General features: G+C 40.5%; 1 protein-coding gene across 2 annotated transcripts in view; it reads right to left on the bottom strand.

Annotated features, from left to right (window-relative positions):
• Window positions 1-18,880, bottom strand: part of LOC109411331 (tyrosine-protein phosphatase non-receptor type 9) — a 272,596-nt gene that overhangs the window by 180,532 nt on the left and 73,184 nt on the right. The window contains exon 1 of one of the 2 annotated variants that reach the window (XM_029870809.2): window positions 2,092-2,436. The exons of the other annotated variant lie outside the window; for it this stretch is intronic. Coding sequence (XP_029726669.2) covers window positions 2,092-2,148 — 57 coding nt within the window. The 5' untranslated portion in view covers window positions 2,149-2,436. Of the gene's footprint in view, window positions 1-2,091; window positions 2,437-18,880 lie in introns of those variants that run through there. 2 annotated transcript variants of the gene reach the window in all.

The following is an 18,880-nucleotide window of genomic DNA, read 5'->3' as shown; positions in this document are numbered from 1 at the left end:
TGGCGTTTCAAATTTTGTTGGAAGAAGCATGCTTCCGTTATGAAATATGATGTTTTTCTATAGAAACCCTGATTTTTCAGGGGTTAGGCCCTTTAAAAGGGCGTAACTCAAAATTTCGTCTAACGATTATTTTTAAAATTTATCAAGAGTTGTAGGAGTGATAAAGAAAGAGAATGGCGTTTCAAATTTTGTTGGAAGAAGCATGCTTCCGTTATGAAATATGATGTTTTTCTATAGAAACCCTGATTTTTTAGGGGTTAGGCTCTTTAAAAGGGCGTAACTCAAAATTTCTTCTAACGATTATTTTAAAAATGTATCCAGAGGTGTAGGAATGATAAAGAAAGAGAATGGCGTTTCAAATTTTGTTGGCAGAAGCATGCTTCCGTTATGAAATATGATGTTTTTTTATAGAAACCCTGATTTTTTAGGGGTTAAGCCCTTTAAAAGGGCGTAACTCAAAATTTCGTCTAACGATTTTTTTAAAAATTTGTCCAGAGGTGTAGGAATGATAAAGAAAGAGAATGGCGTTTCAGGTTTTGATGGTATATTTTTTTTGATAATAACGGTAAATGAAGCACCGTGGCTACACTAGATTATTCGAAATTAAGTGAATGAGTTGTAGGTGAATTTCAGTATAATTAAAAGCTGGTTAAGATAAAGAAGGTTCTATTCAACTTGCTATTCAGCTATTCATTTGCACCCGATTCTTTTCTGGAACGGGTCGTTTTTCCGCTATAGCTTTGTCAATTTTAAAGCTAGTGGATTGGTTTTTTTACATAGATAGTACTCACTGTGCGAATTGGTTTAAAATTGACTGAGTTATAACCTAAAAACGACACGTGCAAAAAAGGATCGGGTGTATTGCTAATTGAAGGTATCGTATTTGAAGTAATTGAGGTATCGTTATCGTTAATTAACCAAGGTTGAGTGCTTTACTACTCAAATAACAATCATTTATTCAGAATGATTACTACGTTCGAGGACAATTTTAAGGTAAATTTCTGATAACTTACTTGGTTTTAAGGTAATAATTAGATTTCATTGCCAAAATAATTTAGAAATTTTACTACTGGCTATATACAGAATGTTAGGTTCTTGAGTGCAAACTTTTTAAAGGGTGATAGAGGACCGTAAATGAAGAAAAAAAAATGTTCTACGCATATGGTCAAATCTCAACCGTTACGTAGTTATTGAACTTCCCATGTTTTTTACTCTTATTGTCTTAACTGGCAATAACTTGAAAATGGTCAAAGTTATCGAAGTTTGTTTAGCCTTATTCGAAAGATTATTGAATTTTCTAACAAATGGCATCTTTGAATCGATTGGTTTAGTTAAATAACTAAGTTTTCTAGTACAAAACAGCTAAAAATAGTGTATTTTTATTGGTTTTTGTCAATTATCTTTGAAACATGCGTAATAAATTAAAATTCTTTCTTAGGCAAAGTTGTGGTCCCTATTACACTCTACAATTCGTTCTTTGACACCAAACTTCTAGCTCTTATCGTTTTCTTGCAATGTTGATTTAAATGTGCGGCACAATGCGCAAAAAAGTGCTTTCCATGACAGTTGCAAAATTATGATCTGAAATGCGATGTATAAATCAAAATTGCAACAAAACGATAAGAGATAGAAGTTTGATGTCAAAGAACGAATTGTAGAGTGGAACAGGGGCCACAATTTTGCCTAAGAAAGAATTTTAAATTATTACGCATTTTTCAAATATAATTGACAAAAATGAATTAAAACACACTACTTTTGAGCTATTTTCTCTAGAAAACTTAGTTATTTAACTAAACCAATCGATTCCAAGGTACTATTTGATAGAAAGTTCAATAATCTTTCGAATAAGGGTCAAAAAAAACTTCAACAAGTTTGACCATTTTCAAGTTATAGCCAGTTAAGGCAATAACAGTCAAAAACATGGGAAGTTCAATAACTACGTAACGGTTAAGATTTGACCATATGCGTAGAACAATTTTTTTCTCTATTTATGGTCCTCTAACACCCTTTAAAAAGTTTGCACTCAGGAACCTAACACCCTGTATAGAGCATTGAAATACTTTTCCCATCGCACCAAAGTTTTGATCTTACCTTGAGTGCCCACAGAAGCACAATATCCATCACAGTAATTTTATCCCTTTTCTTCATGATGTCACCGGTTTTTACCGCCTCTGATTCTCACGATCGGAAATCCACTTCCGGCGAGCAGTTTATTTATGTTTCTCCCAGGTCCCAGGTCCTTTCCCACCGAAAACAGCTCTTCTCGTCTTCCAATATCGTGTTGAAAAAAAGGAACGACACAAAAACCGCAACGAAATCTTTCACTTTACGGTTTTCCGAACAGATCTCCTTCAGTAGTACCCCGCAAGCACTTGTGCGAAATCCTCCTTCCTCCACCTCCTCGCTTCCATAGCAGCACCGTAAACTCTCATAATTTCAGGCTTCATCACTCTTAACATGTAGGTATGGTAATACGGTGCTCAGCCTTCTCTGTTTCCCCGAGCACACGCACTGCATACACCAACAGAACAAGAAAATTATTCTTTCCTTTTCAGAGAACACATTACTCAACAACAATTGCCATCAGCACTTGCATCCCATCCAATGGCATACTTTTCACACATCGGCTAATGAGGAGACCCCGTCCGTCACTATGTAGCAGAAGGGAAGGCGGGATGGCACATTTCTTCACATTACATCCACTTGAACTCCAGTGACCTTCCCCGTCTAAAGTGGCCAGCGGCTGCAGCAACACGGTGGCACAGGTTAACGAGAAGCCATTGCGCCATCACTTTGCAACTTTCCTGTGTGTGTCCGTTGACGCACGATGGGAACCTCTTATCTTATTTCACAATACAACTCTCCACGGTTTCAACGGCCTCACCGTACGAAGCAATAATGAGACAACAAGTATCATTCATCTTCTTGAAGCGATCATTCACTTCATAACACCACTATCTTCCCCGAAATGAAAAGAAAAGAAACAAAATCCTGCTCCGAGCGCAGGCCTCGTGAAGACAGCAACGCCTACGGGCGCAAACCAAACGGAAATGCACTCCACGCAGATCTCCGGGATATAATAACACCACCACCGCCACGGAAAAGAACAGCTACAACGGAAGTTTACATCCACCCAAGCGCAAGACGTCTCACCGCTCTACAAGCGAAACTTGTCGCTCTACAAGCGAAACGACCGGCGATGACCTACAGACCGAGACCGATCGCGCCTGCACCGCAACAACAACAACAACGCACCGTATACAGTCACCTCAGCAGACTCTCGCGCTTTCTCTAGACTCCCGACGACCGCGGGGGGAGTACCGACCGGGCCGTATCAAAAACACTGGCCTGCACCGCGCGCCGCACACACGTACCTATCACGTTCAGGCTTTCAATGAAGATTGAACTTCAACTTCTCAACAGTACTCGACGCACGCGAGGAGCACATTGCGGATCCCGCAGAAGAAGAGACCAAGTACGGTACGGTGAAACGGAGTACCCGAACCGAGCTCTCTGTAGGCGCACTACTGTGACTCTTCAGCACTCTGCTGCTGCAACTCCGTTTCTCCGCTCATCCAGTCGTCGTCGTCGTCGCGCGCAGCTGTTCAATTCCTCCCTCCCAATCCGATCCCAGCCGATCGTCATTCGAGCAGGAGCCAGAGAGCATCAAGCAGGCAACACACCGCACCGCTAGAGCATAGTACCTATAGCAATGATGTTTCTTGTTTCTGCTTCTTCTCCGGGCGAGTCTTAACAATCTTTCTTTTGTTGTTCGCGAGGTGTAGAGGTATATGCCTTTTTTTTGCTGTTCAAGCGTCGTCAAGGATGACGACGATGATGATCATGATCATGATGGCGATCGTCGTAACTAAACTACAGCCAGAAGCAACGGAAAAGGAAAATTGGAGAAAAATATGAACAAGAGAAAATTGGCGAATCCAACAGTACCTGGCCGGTTGACTCCCCTAGCAGGGTTGAGTTCGTAGTAGTATACATTACCTGCTACTAATTTTCAACTCAAATCGAAGTCAATTGGTTAATAATAATAATAAAGGGTGCGGAACTACTTGGGCAGTTACAGGTATTTTGGACAAATTTTTGCTATAACTCAATTAATTTCTAGCAAATTGGCTTGATTTTTTTGTACTCGGCCAGAGATACTATATTAGGTACGTAGCACACAGCGTACAAAAATTATGTCAATTGATTAAAAATTGACTAAGACACAACGAAAAAGTGCCCAAAATAGAAGACCTGCCGAGATAGTTCTACCTTCCTTCCTTGAATAGTATTTTCCATGCACTGAATCATCCAAAAATGTGGTTTACTTACTTTTAAAGAGATGAACTAGCCTGAAAATCTTTATAATAAAAGTAATAATAATAATAATAATAATAATAATAATAATAATAATGTGGTTTACTAGTTTGAAAAAATCGTTTAATACCAAAACTGCCTTATTGATCATTTAAAATTATATAATTCTACATCCAAGTGAATGTAAAAGCTAATTTTCTATCTAAGCAAACGTTTCTTCGTTTCATATTTCAGAGAGGACAGCGATTAGAGTTGAACGCGTGGGTGTAAATACTTGTGATTTTACCCTATAATCCGTGTTAGAAAATATTAAATACATGACAACAGGTAAAAATGAGGGAAAGCCTAAAGATAAGGGCCTGCCCATAAGCTACGTAGACTCTTAGGAGGGAGGTGGTGTGGCGTCTGGCCAAAATCTACGCTCCATACAAATTTCGGAATTTTTGTATGGACAAAAGTCTACGAGGTGGATGAGGGATGAGGGAGATGGCCCAAAAAAGTCTACGTAGTTTATGGACAACGCCTAATAGTGGAGAGGTAGAGAGTCGAGTATTGTTTTTCTTCTTCGGATCGTTCTTACAATTACCTAGTAGCCATCATAACCTTTTCTTGTAGGCGCCTACCCAGAGTGGTCATTCGAGTTGCTTAAATAAATTTCCGGTTATATTCCGGATTTTCCCGGTCTATTTCATTTAAACTGATTTATATGGTAAAACCTGAACACTGATATGATAATGAACTTGCTCAATCATATTCGTCTTTCTAGAGTTACGAACCAACTGGACTGTATATCGTATTCGTATATGACGACTATTCGTATATCAAATGGCAGGTACGAGAAAGTCAAGAATAATAATCATCTTTAAGACGATTTAAATATGACAACTATACTTTTTTTCAGAAGGGGGCGGGGCCTTTTACGACGAAAATGACTCCTAGTGAGTTGATTCTAAATAATCAATTTGTAGAATGTCAATAATTTTTGCTTGATTTTCAACATTTGCGTGACACTTTTCCAAGATTGGTGCACACATTAGAGCGTATTGCCGGTTCTGATATATGAGCTTTCAGTAAAAGCCTTTCATGCTTACTGGAGCAACTTGTAATTAGAAGGCACGAAATGTTGCTAATTGACAAATTGAGAGATGAAATTTCTGAAAAAAAATCAACCAGAACCATTTCCTGCTCTGTGGCTTAGTTGGTTAAAGCGCCGGTCTAGCGAATTCGGAGTCGTGGGTTCGAATCCCACCAGAACGCGATTTTTTCCACAAATTTCATCTCTCAATTTGTCAATTAGCAACATTTCGTGCCTTCTAATTACAAGTTTTTCCAGTATGTTTCAGACATACCAGCAAATCTGGTAAAGTGCCAGTAAAATGGGCAATATGTTTCATTGTACCCTTTCATGCTTCCAGAGAGAAGTTTTCCGAGCTATCGGAGAGAGTCCGTCCGAGTTTTCAAAGAGAAGATTTCGGAGTTACCGGAAAGAGGCCTTCTTATCTTCCAGAAAACAGCCTTTTAAGCTTCCATGTTTTCAGGAAGAAGACTTCGAGGAAGAAACTTTCCAAACATGCAGCGAAAAGCCTTTCATGCTACCAAGGAGAAGTCTTTTAACTTTGAGAACAGAAGTAGAATTTCTCCTTAAATTTTGAAGAATAAGCTTTGCAAGCTATTAGTGAAAAGTCCTTCAAACTTCCAGGAAGAAACCTTGCAAGCTTCTAGGGAACAGCGTTCCAAGTTTCCAGACAGTCGCATGTCGTGCTTCCAAAGAGTAACCTTCCAAGCTTTTGGAGGAAAGTCTTCTATACTTTTTGTGACGAGCCTTCCAAGCATTAACAAACACAAACTTGCATGCACAATTTTTCGGGCTGTTCGGGATCGTTTGGAAGTTAATCATCAATGTTAACTTCTTTTCCCGATCAGCCTAGATCGCTGTGTAGTGTCCGTTGTCCGGTTGTCTCATTTGGCTAAGAATAACACTACGGATCGCCTGATCCACTGGTAAGAGTCCACTAAACAGGTGACCCCTAATTTTTGGTGTTATGCGGCTTTATGCTTACCGTGCCAAGGAATGAATGGTTAGGGGGGGCTAATAAAAACCCAACCACAAACGGAGCCTTTGGAGAATTAGGGCGTACTTTACTTACCGGTCAGGCTAAGGCCGGGGTGGCCTCTGCTGTACATAGTAGCCGCCTCCATTCCACTCGGTCCATGGCTGTTTGTCTCCAGTTCCGCACTCTGCGTAGGGTCCGCAGATCGTCCTCTACTTGGTCGACCCACCTAGCTCGCTGCGCTCCACGTCTTCTTGTACCGGTCGGATGACTCTCGAGAACCATTTTAGTCGGGTTGCTATCCGACATCCTGATGACGTGACCCGCCCACCGTAGCCTCCCGATTTTCGCGGTATGGACGATGGTTGGTTCTCCCAGCAGCTTATGCAGCTCGTGGTTCATTCGCCTTCTCCACGTCCCGTCTTCCATCTGCACTCCGCCGTAGATGGTACGCAACACCTTCCGTTCGAAAACTCCAAGGGCGCGTTGGTCCTCTGCACGTAGGGTCCATGTTTCGTGTCCATAGAGGACGACCGGTCTAATCAACGTTTTGTAGATGGTTAACTTCGTGTTACGGCGAACTTTATTCGATCGTAGAGTTCTGCGGAGTCCAAAGTAGGCACGATTTCCTGCCACAATGCGCCTCTGAATTTCTCTGCTGGTGTCGTTGTCGTCGGTCACCAGTGAGCCCAAGTACACGAATTCTTCAACCACCTCGATTTCATCACCGTCGATATGAATTCGGGGTGGCGGGCGCGGTGATTCCTCCCTGGAGCCCTTTGCCATCATGTACTTTGTCTTCGACACATTAATGACTAATCCGATTCGCCTGGCTTCACTCTTTAGTCGAATGTACGTTTCCGCCATCGTCTCAAATTTACGAGCAATAATATCAATATCATCGGCGAAACCAAGCAGCTGAACGGACTTCGTGAAAATCGTCCCACTCGTGTTTATCCCCGCTCTTCGTATTACACCCTCCAAAGCAATGTTGAACAGCAAGCACGAAAGACCATCACCTTGCCGTAACCCTCTGCGAGATTCGAAGGGACTCGAGAGTGTCCCTGATACTCGAACTACGCACATCACTCGATCCATCGTCGCCTTGATCAACCGTATCAGTTTATCCGGGAATCCGTATTCGTGCATAATCTGCCATAGCTGTTCTCGATCGATTGTATCATACGCCGATTTGAAATCGATGAACAAGTGATGTGTGGGCACGTTGTATTCGCGGCATTTCTGCAACACCTGGCGGATGGCGAACATCTGGTCCGTTGTAGCGCGTTCACCCATGAATCCAGCCTGATATTGCCCCACGAACTCTCTTGCAATCGGTGATAGACGGCGGCATAAAATTTGAGAGAGTATCTTGTAGGCAGCGCTCAGTAGTGTGATCGCGCGGTAGTTCCCGCAATCCAACTTGTCGCCCTTTTTGTAGATGGGACACACGATACCTTCCATCCATTCCTCCGGTAATACTTCCTCCTCCCAAATCTTGGTAATGACCCAGTGTAGTGCTCTCACCAGTGCTTCTCCACCGTATTTTAGAAGCTCGCTTGGTAGTTGATCTGCTCCAGCGGCTTTGTTGTTTTTCAACCGGCCAACCTCCTCCTCAATCTCTTGAAGGTCAGGGGCCGGAAGTCTTTCGTCCTGTGCACATACTCCTAGATCTGTTACCACGCCACCTTCGGTACTTGCAACGTCGCCATTGAGGTGCTCATCGTAATGCTGCCGCCACCTCTCGACCACCTCACGCTCGCTCGTGAGAATATTCCCGTGGTTATCTCGGCACATGTCGGCTTGTGGCACAAAGCCTCTGCGCGAGCGGTTCAGCTTCTCGTAGAACTTTCGTGTGTCCTTAGCGCGGTACAGCTCTTCCATCGCTTCGCGATCTCGTTCTTCCTGCTGGCGCTTCTTCATCCGGAAGACTGAGTTCTGCCTGTTCCGCGCCTGTTTGTAACGTACCTCATTCGCTCTCGTACGATGTTGCAGCATTCTCGCCCATGCTGCATTCTTCTCGTTTTTCAACTGTTCACATTCGCCGTCGTACCAGTCGTTTCTGTGATTCGGAGTCGCGAAGCCTAGTGCTGTAGCCGAGGTACTACCTATGGCGGATCGGATGTCCCTCCAGCCATCTTCAAGTGTAGCTGCGCCAAGCTGCTCTTCCGTTGGTAGAGCCACTGCTAACTGCTGCGCGTAGTCTTGAGCCACTTCTACGTTACGAAGTTGCTCGATGTTGAGCCGCGGCGTTCGACTTCGACGCGTGGTGTTAACTGTCGAAAGTTTTGAGCGCATGCATACAGCGACTAAGTAGTGATCCGAATCTATATTCGCACTGCGGTATGTGCGGACGTTGGTTATATCCGAGAAGAATTTACCGTCGATTAGAACGTGGTCGATTTGGTTCTCTGTTTGATGGTCGGGTGATCTCCAGGTGGCTTTGTGGATATCTTTGCGGGGGAAGAAGGTGCTTCGGACTACCATACCACGGGAGGCTGCAAAGTTTACGCATCGCTGGCCGTTATCATTCGATACGGCGTGCAGGCTGTTTCGCCCGATTACCGGTCTGTACATTTCCTCCCTTCCTACTTGCGCGTTCATGTCGCCGACAACGATTTTCACGTCACGCGGCGAGCAACCATCGTATGTTTGCTCTAACTGCGCGTAGAACGCTTCTTTCTCGTCATCGGGTCTCCCTTCGTGTGGGCAGTGGACGTTGATGATGCTGTAGTTGAAGAAACGGCCCTTAACTCTCAACATGCACATCCTTGCGTTGATCGGCTGCCACCCGATCACACGTTGTCGCATCTTGCCCAACACTATAAATCCTGTTCCCAGTTCATTGGTGGTGCCACAGCTTTGGTAGAAGGTAGCCGCTCGATGCCCGCTTTTCCACACTTTCTGTCCAGTCCAACAAAGTTCCTGCAACGCCACGATGTCGAAGTTGCGGGGATGTAGTTCGTCGTAGATTATCCTGTCACATCCTGCGAAACCTAGTGACTTGCAATTCCATGTTCCAAGTTTCCAATCGTAGTCCTTATTTCGTCGCGTGGGTCTTTGCCGATTGTATCGAGTCGTATTTTCTCCTATGTTATTCGCAATGGGGATTTTTACGGGTGGCTTATTGGGCCTACGCCAACACTCCTGTCTCGCCGGAGGGCCATCGTGCCAGTTCTGTTTAACGTCCCAACCAACACTGGGACGACCACGCTGATGGGGCTACCACCTTGGATCTAGCTGGGCGTGGTGCAGCGTTTCTTACTCAGCCGCTGGATGCCAGAACAGACGCTGTTTGAGCCGCACCTCCTTGGTGAACAGACACTCGGATCGTACCTCCTCAATCTAGCTGAAGTCAGAAGGACAACAGTGCCCAGGCTGCACTACCAGCTAAGCACACAACTCTTAGCTGGCGGTCTTTGTCATCGCTTGACCCGTGGAAGCATGAGGTAGGAACTTGTGAGGACCAGAGCAATATTGGACGCTCTCCTTATCGACTCACCGTTTAGAATTAGGGCGTCCTCCACAGTATTATGCCCTTACTGCGCTAACCGGAGCAATAGTACAGTGGACCTTGCGTTTCTCCGAGATAATCAGTTGCCCTTCTTAAGTCACAAATTTGAGGCTAAATAAGGGCGGGATTATTCTAATGTTGTAAATTAGCTTACATTACTACCAATATGGGTTCGCTGAATGCGTTTTCGCCATTGGCGTTTTTTAATTGACACCGATTTGGTTTGTCGTTGATGTTTCTTTTTTGTGCTGTGATTGTGGAGAGTGTAATCCTGTCTAGTTTGGGTAGTGGCTACGGCTAGGGGAAAACCTCAGATCAATTTTCAGCGTAAAAAGCGTGCGTAGCCCAAGTGGCTCTACTTCAAAAAGTTCATTTTCGTAGGGTAACTTCTGTATAGGTTACCTTGTGAACCCACTTTTGCTACTTTCATTATAAATGAAGTGTTGAGCCTCGAGCATGCTATATCTTAGAATAACATTATGTTTCAATCTTTCCTTATGGATGCCTTCAAGCAACCTCTTGTATTCAGCATCTTTTCACTGATTTGGCCGTATTGCTACGATGATTGCATCATCTGAAGTAGCTCAAATATTAATTTGAGATGCTTCAGTCTGGTGGATTACTTAGGTAGTACAGTTCAAGGATTACTTAACCCTCTAATACCCAAATTTTTGATTTTGATCTAAATATCATTTTTCGTCATCTAAAATCGATTTAAACATGATTTGGAAGATGATTCTTTTTAATTCTCGATTTCGTGAATTTCGATTTTTGATTTTTCTAATTTTTATTTTTGAACATCCCCACACTTTTATATTTTTCCTGGAAACCAATTTGGATAACGGATTTTTGAGATGAAAACATTTTGAGATTTTATGATTATTTTTGAAATATTATTATTTCAAAATTTTTTCACAGAAAATTTTATTTTCCGTGTAATTTTAAGGAAAACACTTTTAGAGTGCATTCGAATCCCTTAAACTATTAAACAAGGATAGAATGATTTGGGAAAGAATTCAAATATGTTAATTGTAGCGATTCAATACAAAATAAACAATGACTTCTAAAAGGTGACTGAAACATCAATTTTTCAATGATTTAAAAAAATGTAAATACGCTTTAAATTACACCAAAAACTATTTTGAGATATACAGAACAGTCCTAAATATCAGCCAAAAATATAAAAAAATGATTTTCCACGAAACAAAAATTACAAAAATGCTCAAACTATTACATAACACATTATTACATTGGGTTAACATAGAATTGTACCTAACCCAACTCTGCATGAGCAGAATTTGTCATGAATTGACTGATTGGCATGTGTCAGATGAGGAGTCTCCATTTGACCTTCCTTGCACTTTTGAGTGTTCCTTCGTAAAATTTGCGTATTCGAGCGTGTCTGCTCAAAAAACTAGGAAACCTGTACTAATTGGTTGCGGCCTCATTTTCCATTGCTACTCCAAGAGAGTTTTATTGTGGTTTTGTATCTACAACGCCCTCCATTGTGGTAGGGTATTGGTTCCCTTATTAAGCATGTGGCTCCCATTTTCATCCTACGAAAAACAAAGGATTGAAGCGCTGTTTGTTTTGTTTCTTATTTTTGTATTTTTTGTTAGAAGTGAGCACCCATGAAAACAAAAAGAACGGAATCAATCGGTGCCGTAATCGCTTGTTTTCGAATAGGATGAATATGGGAGCGTGAGATTACTGATGGAACACATACCCTATACCATAACTACTGCTTTGAAAGAATCTTGTCCTCGGCGGTCTGTGCGGACCGCAAGAGGTATTCCTAAATGGAACTCTGATCTGTTCAAGTTCAAATATATTCGGATAAACCATTCTTTTGTATAGTAACGTATCTATAGCTTCCGCCCGAGAATTATAGCTATATAATCGACTAAGTGGGCCCTAAAAAGATCTGCTTTCTTCAAATCTCCAGGAGTAAATGGGGTTTTGTCCTATTTTTCTCCAGAGGGATTTGAGTAGTTTAAACATGTTTTGAACTTATAGTTTTCTATGGGGTATTTTCATGACGTGAAATTACTCCATAGTTTTATACCGAAAGGGTGCGTGCGTTGTATAAAGATGAATGAGTTTCAGAATTTATCTGGTTACTTCGTTCTTTCTGAAATGCTTAAAACGCATTGTCGATTATCACATCTATGATGTTCGTCTGGCTGACATGCCTATTCATGTGAACTCACATGCCTCCCAATTTGGGATGTCCACAGTGACTCTTTTACACAAAGTTGTATACGTTTTCCAGAAAGTACTCGCTCAAACGTAGTCTTTGCATGGGTGATTTCTTGAATATTGAGGATGCTTTCGATGACGTGCCTTTCAATGTCATATTGAAAGTCGCATGACGTCACAAGCTGCCTCCAATGAGCAATAGGCTCTCTTTACGCTTATGCGTTTTACAGTGTCCTTCTCAGGGATTCTGAAAAAAAAACTGTTCAGAGGATTATGCATCCCATGAGCAACTTTTGGTGTGTTGCTTACTTTAAAAAACGCGACAAACTTGCATGCAATCGGCGTCGGTGTCTCTCACCGTGTTCAACCTAACTGCTAAAAAGAGAGAGAAATGAGAGCTCCAACAGTGATATTAGTTATCTCCTTCTTCTCTTTCTCTCTTTCAGCGTCGGCCCATCTCCGAGTAATTATATTGTCCTCAAAAAATAGCAGAATACCCTCTTCAAATGAGTGTAATCAGTTTTGTACCTTTTTATTCTGCCCTATTTTGCTTATCCTTTGACAGATACGCGTATTTCGACTATCACTTGTAATCTTCCTCAGTGTCAGTTATCCACAAAAGAAAAAAAATAGAGGACAATATTGTTATTGTCAGAAGTATAATATTAAGTAAAACTTTTTTTGGTACAACTTGGTGAACCACGTATGCATGCAATATGTAGGGTAAACATCAGGTAAAAAATTGAGAAATTTCAATTTTAGAATTTCCTAACAATCCCAACCCCAAAAAATCTATGATAAAATGTCTGACTAGGCTTATTCAAGGATCAACTAGACGAATTCTAAGTAAACTTACTAAAACTATTGCTTGAAATTTTAATTAATGAAACGTTTGGAGGAGTTCATGAAGAAGTTTTCTGGAATAGCTGAAAAAAAAAACAAAACCCGGAAGGAATTCCTAGCTGAAACAAAAAAATGGACTCTTAAAATGAAAGTACCAGATAAATTTCTGTTAATTTTTAGAAATTTCTAAAGTCATTTTCTGCGGCATTATTACCGTGATAACAATAAGCACAACTCCATGAAACATTCTTAATAGAAGATTCATTTTGTAATACTCAATGTATGGATTAAAAACAAAAAAAAAGTGCCATTCAAATGCATAATCACAAATTTACACTCAGTGGCAAAAAAAAAGCCGAAACGAATTATTCCCCTAAATTCATCATGTTCAATCTGCTGTAACGTTGGCAATTATCTATATTTTCGGCTGAAAATGTAATCACTTCATCATCAGTATATTGATTAGCATTGGCCAAAATTTCAAATTATTAGAAAATATACATTTTGAGTCATGATAACGTATATAAAAAAGCCATTTTTTGACATATTATTTTCACAAATCCGTATTTTAAGAATCTTCATGAAAATTTCATTGCAGCGTCAGAACATATAGGAAATGAGGTGGTCAAAATTTGAACTGTTTTATCCAGTGGTTTGGGCCACACACAGCCTTCGTCAAAGTTGAAGTACCAATGTGGGTGTCAACAGTTTTCACTCCATATTGACCAATATCTTTTCGACAGCATTTGTCAGAGTTTGATAAAAACCAGGTTAACTTGGTTAGTTTTTAGCGTGATGTTGAACTCTGACTGACAAGCTAAAACAAAAATATTAAGTTTAAAATAAAAGTTTTCTACATAGTTTTCTAAAAGTTTTCTACATACATCTACATAGTATGTAGATAAAACAATAATCAGCTGATGTTTTGTTAAAAATTAACTTTCATGCTTAAAGAATTGACAAGAAATCTACACACCAAAAATCGATATTGAGGGTTTCAGCAAAAGTTTGCTGAATTTTGCCGAGCTGAAGGTTTCAGTAAACATTTTGCTGAAATTCAGCAAAATTTTGCTGATTTGTTCAGTAAACTCTGCTGATCACCAGTAACGTTTTGATGAAATTCAGCAAACTTTGCCGAAAATTCAGCAAAATTTTTTGCTGAACCCTTCAGCTCGGCAAAATTCAGCAAAATATTGCTGAAAGCGCTGAAATATGCTGAAATACATATTCTTCGCTGATATGCTGAAATACATATTCTTAAAAAAATTGAAAAAGATTTAAAAAAAATCATCTGGCATCTCTGCTATCAACCTTGTCTGTATATTGCGTCGTTTTGTAGCTATATAATTTATGAACGGGTGAACCGATTATCATGATTTTTTAACGTTTAGTTCGTTTCCAGAACGGCAGACCTGTAGAAAAAGTTGTCCAAATCAACAAAAAAATCTACATAATTGTAGAATTACGAAAATTTTCATGAGCTGAGAAGAAATTCTGCACAATTTCAATAAAACTAATGTGGAATGCGGTGCTGCAATTGTCAGTATGCAATTTTAAAATGGTAGCACGGCATTTTTCGAGACAGCTTGCATCAAACAACAACCCGCAATCAATTTATGCTGCAGATCATAAGAATATAAGATGAAACGAGCTCACCATGACGTCATCATGTACGCATGAATGAACCACCTCGAAAAAGAGCAATCGCTTTTCAATCTTCCAGTAATAATTTTCTTACTGATGAAAAAGCACAATACCCTTCCAGTTGGCAAAGTAACTTAATAATTTTGTAAGACCCATCACTTCCCCTGCACATGGAGCAAAAGAAACAACGAAAAGCAACACGCACTCTCAGTTCAAAATCAACTTGATCAATACCAAAAATAGTCGTTTCTTTGGCAATTTCTCCATCCACCATCATCCATGATCATCTTGCGATCTGCATCGCTTGCATCGCAACTCCCCTATAATGATATACCAAGCAGCAGAGAACACCAACCCTGCCTTGATCTCGGCTTATTAAAGCAGAGCAAATTTCATCCGATAAAATGACGACTCACGATGATGATGATGATTGCATTCAGCGTTGCTTCTACTGCCAGTTGCAAGCTGCTGCACTTATGGCTTATTCTCTCGTTAATCGCATGCATGCATCTACAAAGAGTAGAAAGCTCTCACTCTCTTTCAATATACTTCAGAGCACGCGAGAGATTGCGGACTGGTTGTGCATCTTACTCACGTCTAGCGCCGCACCCTGCACTTTCTTGCTCTGTAAAGACTAAGACGTCCGTCCATAGTGACGAACGTACGGTCCTTGAATCAAGTCGATCAACGCAACGTAACAACCGAGGAAATTTCTCCAATTGTTGAGCCTATCGGTCAACTACATTGCACGCTAAAGTCGGTTCACACGCTGATGAGTCCGAGATGTACATCAAGTATTTTTTACTGTCCATCTGATTGTTGTAAATTGGAGTTGATCCAATCCAAGATAAGATAAGATTTCAAATCACAGAAACTTAATTTACAAATACTGAGGTACAGTGCACACTTAATTTTGATTACCGAGTTCGGTAATTTTTTGACGAGATTAAAACTGCTAAGCACCGAACTCGTTCAGCAAAAATGCATTGTATACCTTTTCCATACGATTTTGACAGTTGTTTTACTGAACCTCAGTAAAATCGATTACCGAAACTACCGAGATGGTAAAATGACCACAGTTTATGGACCACTCATTTGATCAACATGGTGATTCATAAATAGTGTACAAAATTAAGGTGTGGGGTCATTCAGAAGATTTTGGAACTTAAGGCCATCGTCTCGTGGGTTTGCTTGGTTTTATATTTGTATGGGAGGAATGGCGTTACGCTGATTTTGGAACGTTTTCCTGCTCAAATAATGTAAAAACGGCCAATTAAAAATATTTCACGCTCTGAGGGAACATGTTAGCTTCAAATTGTGGAAAAAAGTTTTTCCAAATTTTCCTTGGTTTTTCCAGGATACTTCGGAGAAGCGAGCTAAGTCGGGAAATTGTCTGCCAAATTTAGCTTTCCACGTTGATTACGCAAAATTCAAAGCGGTGACATATGTATATTTTTATATCAAATTGAAGATACAAGTCAGATGAATGCATTAGACAGGTTTTCCTCGAAGTTGAGTTTGATTTTCCCCGGAAAATCTATGGTTTTCCACACTGTGATATTGTAGGGGAATTATGCATATGATAGTAATGCTACTATTTTTATATAATTCTAAATGAACTGTTGAACACATAATTAAATGATATAATATTGAAATTGATATTGAAATTTAGTTTTCCACGCGATTTTCCACGATTTTCCCAACCAGCATTCAAAATCTCAGAGCGTAACGTGTACCTATGTGTCTCATCCACACTAGTGTATACATTGATTGACCCAAAATTATGTAGGGAAAATGTGGAATATTTGAATGATTTTTTTGATGAATCTGGTCTTCGGAATGTGCTCTGCCAGATTATCAAAAAACATTCATACATTTTCATATAAAATGCCATAGAAAACACCGAACATGTAAATGGGTTTCCTTGATCACGCAGGAGGACAACAAACCACGCTGAGGTCGGCGTAACGCTCGCATGTTGCGCGACATTTCTGCTTGTATCTTCGTGCGCGAGGGGATTTCCGCTAAGCTTACGGTATTAGACGAAACTCCGGGAATAGGAATATGAGAAATGTTTTCTAATGTAATTTTACCGATATTAGACACAGCGGTAAGCAGTTCAATTAGTTATGATAAAAAATCAATATGTTTGACATAATAGTCTCACATAAACCATCTCCATCATTCAAAATACTTGTGCTAAATAAATTTATACATTTCTTTTCTTCAAGCATACCAAACATATAACAAAGCGTTCTTATTTGTCATTGGTAAATCATTGGTAAATCAAATTTTATAATCAACATTGCATAGTCAACAAACCGTCAGTCCACCCCTCGGAGGTAAAGCTGCATTGTAGCACAGCATGCAGACGCAACAACTAATGTCACCAGCAGTTTGAAAATAAAATTCGGCGACACTTCTAAAAGGACGTAATCTTTTGACAAACAAAACTTGATTCAGCATTTGCATTCAATATATCCAGTAAATTAATAGTAATATTGGTTTGTAAATGTCCTCCTCCACCAGCCAATTATTTCCGATTACATGCTTATTCAATGCTGTTATGAAATTTGGTGTCAATTAATATTTGACTCCATCTTATGAAAATAAGATACGCCACTTTTGAAGTGCATTCCACTTTTTCTGCAGCAATCCTGGCTGAATTTTTTTCTTGCTTCGTTTCTTTTTTCAACAGTGTTTTCTGATGCAGCCTGAACATAAATTGGCATGACGATGTATGTGAAAATTTACCTTGGGCAGCATAAAATTGATGGGAATATAGGTAACCCTAAGAGAAGTTCTTCAGCTGAATTTATTATTTCCTACAATAATGATAAAATTAAAAATTAAATTTCTTGGACTTGTATTTACCGCAATCCACCGCCTAATAGAAGCATTTAGAGTATTCCAAATATGTTATCTAGAATTTTAGTGACTCTAGAAGTTCTTTCCTGAATAGAAAATATATTTAAAATTCCTCCGGAAATTACTTCAAAGATTTCTCCGGGAATTCCTTCAGTAAATCCTCCGAGAATTCCTTTAGGGATTCCTCCGGGAATTCTTTCAGATTCTCCTCCGGAAATTACATCAGGGAATTTGTCCAGGGATTCCCCCGGGAGTTCTTTCAGAAAATCCTCCGGAAATTCTCTCAGGTATAATTCCGGAAATTCCTTCAGGGATTCCTCCAAGAATTCCTTCAGGGATTCCTCCGGGAATTCCATCAAGGATTCCTCCGAAATTCCTTCAAGGATTCCTTCGAGAATTCCTTCAGGGATTCCTCCGGGAATTCCTTCAGAGGTTCCTCCGGTAATTCCTTCATGACATGTTCCGGGAACCCCTATAAAGATTCCTCCGAGAATTCATTTAGGAATTTCTCCGGAGATTCCTTTAGGGATTCTTGCAGAATTTTTTTCAGGGATACATCCGGAAAAACCTTCAGAGATTCCTCCGAAAATTCTTTCAGGTGTTTCTCCGGTAATTCCTTCAAGGATTCCTCTGGAAATTCCTTCAGGGATTCCTCCGGAAATTCTTCTAGGTATTCTTCCGAAAATTCCTTCAGGGATTCCTCCAAGAATTCCTTCTAGGCTTCCTCCGGAAATTCCTTCAGGGATTCCTCCAAGAATTCCTTCAGGGATTCCTCCGGGAATTCCATCAAGGATTCCTCCGAAATTCCTTCAAGGATTCCTTCGAGAATTCCTTCAGGGATTCCTCCGGGAATTCCTTCAGAGGTTCCTCCGGTAATTCCTTCATGACATGTTCCGGGAACCCCTATAAATATTCCTCCGAGAATTCATTTAGGAGTTTCTCCGGAGATTCCTTTAGGGATTCTTCCAGAATTTTTTTCAGAGATACATCCGGAAAAACCTTCAGAGATTCCTCCGAAAATTCTTTCAGGTGTTTCTCCGGTAATTCCTTCAAGGATTCCTCTGGAAATTCCTTCAGAGATTCCTCCGGAAATTTTTCTAAGTATTCTTCCAAAAATTCCTTCATGGATTCCTCCAAGAATTCTTTCTAGGCTTCCTCCGGAAATTCCTTCAGGGATTCCTCCAAGAAATCCTTCAGGGATTCCTCCGGGAATTCCATCAAGGATTCCTCTGAAATTCCTTCAAGGATTCCTTCGAGAATTCCTTCAGGGATTCCTCCGGGAATTCCTTCAGAGGTTCCTCCGGTAATTCCTTCATGACATGCTCCGGGAACCCCTATAAAGATTCCTCCGAGAATTCCTTCAGCAAATCCACCGGGGATTCTTTTAGGGATTCTTCCAGATTTTTTTTCAGGGATACATCCGGAAAAACCTTCCTCCGGAAAT

This window comes from Aedes albopictus, chromosome 3 (assembly GCF_035046485.1).
Source record: "Aedes albopictus strain Foshan chromosome 3, AalbF5, whole genome shotgun sequence".
Classification (NCBI taxonomy): Eukaryota; Metazoa; Arthropoda; class Insecta; order Diptera; family Culicidae; genus Aedes; species Aedes albopictus.
Note: the sequence above shows the minus strand (reverse complement) of the source record. Positions and strands in the feature narration are given on the sequence as shown.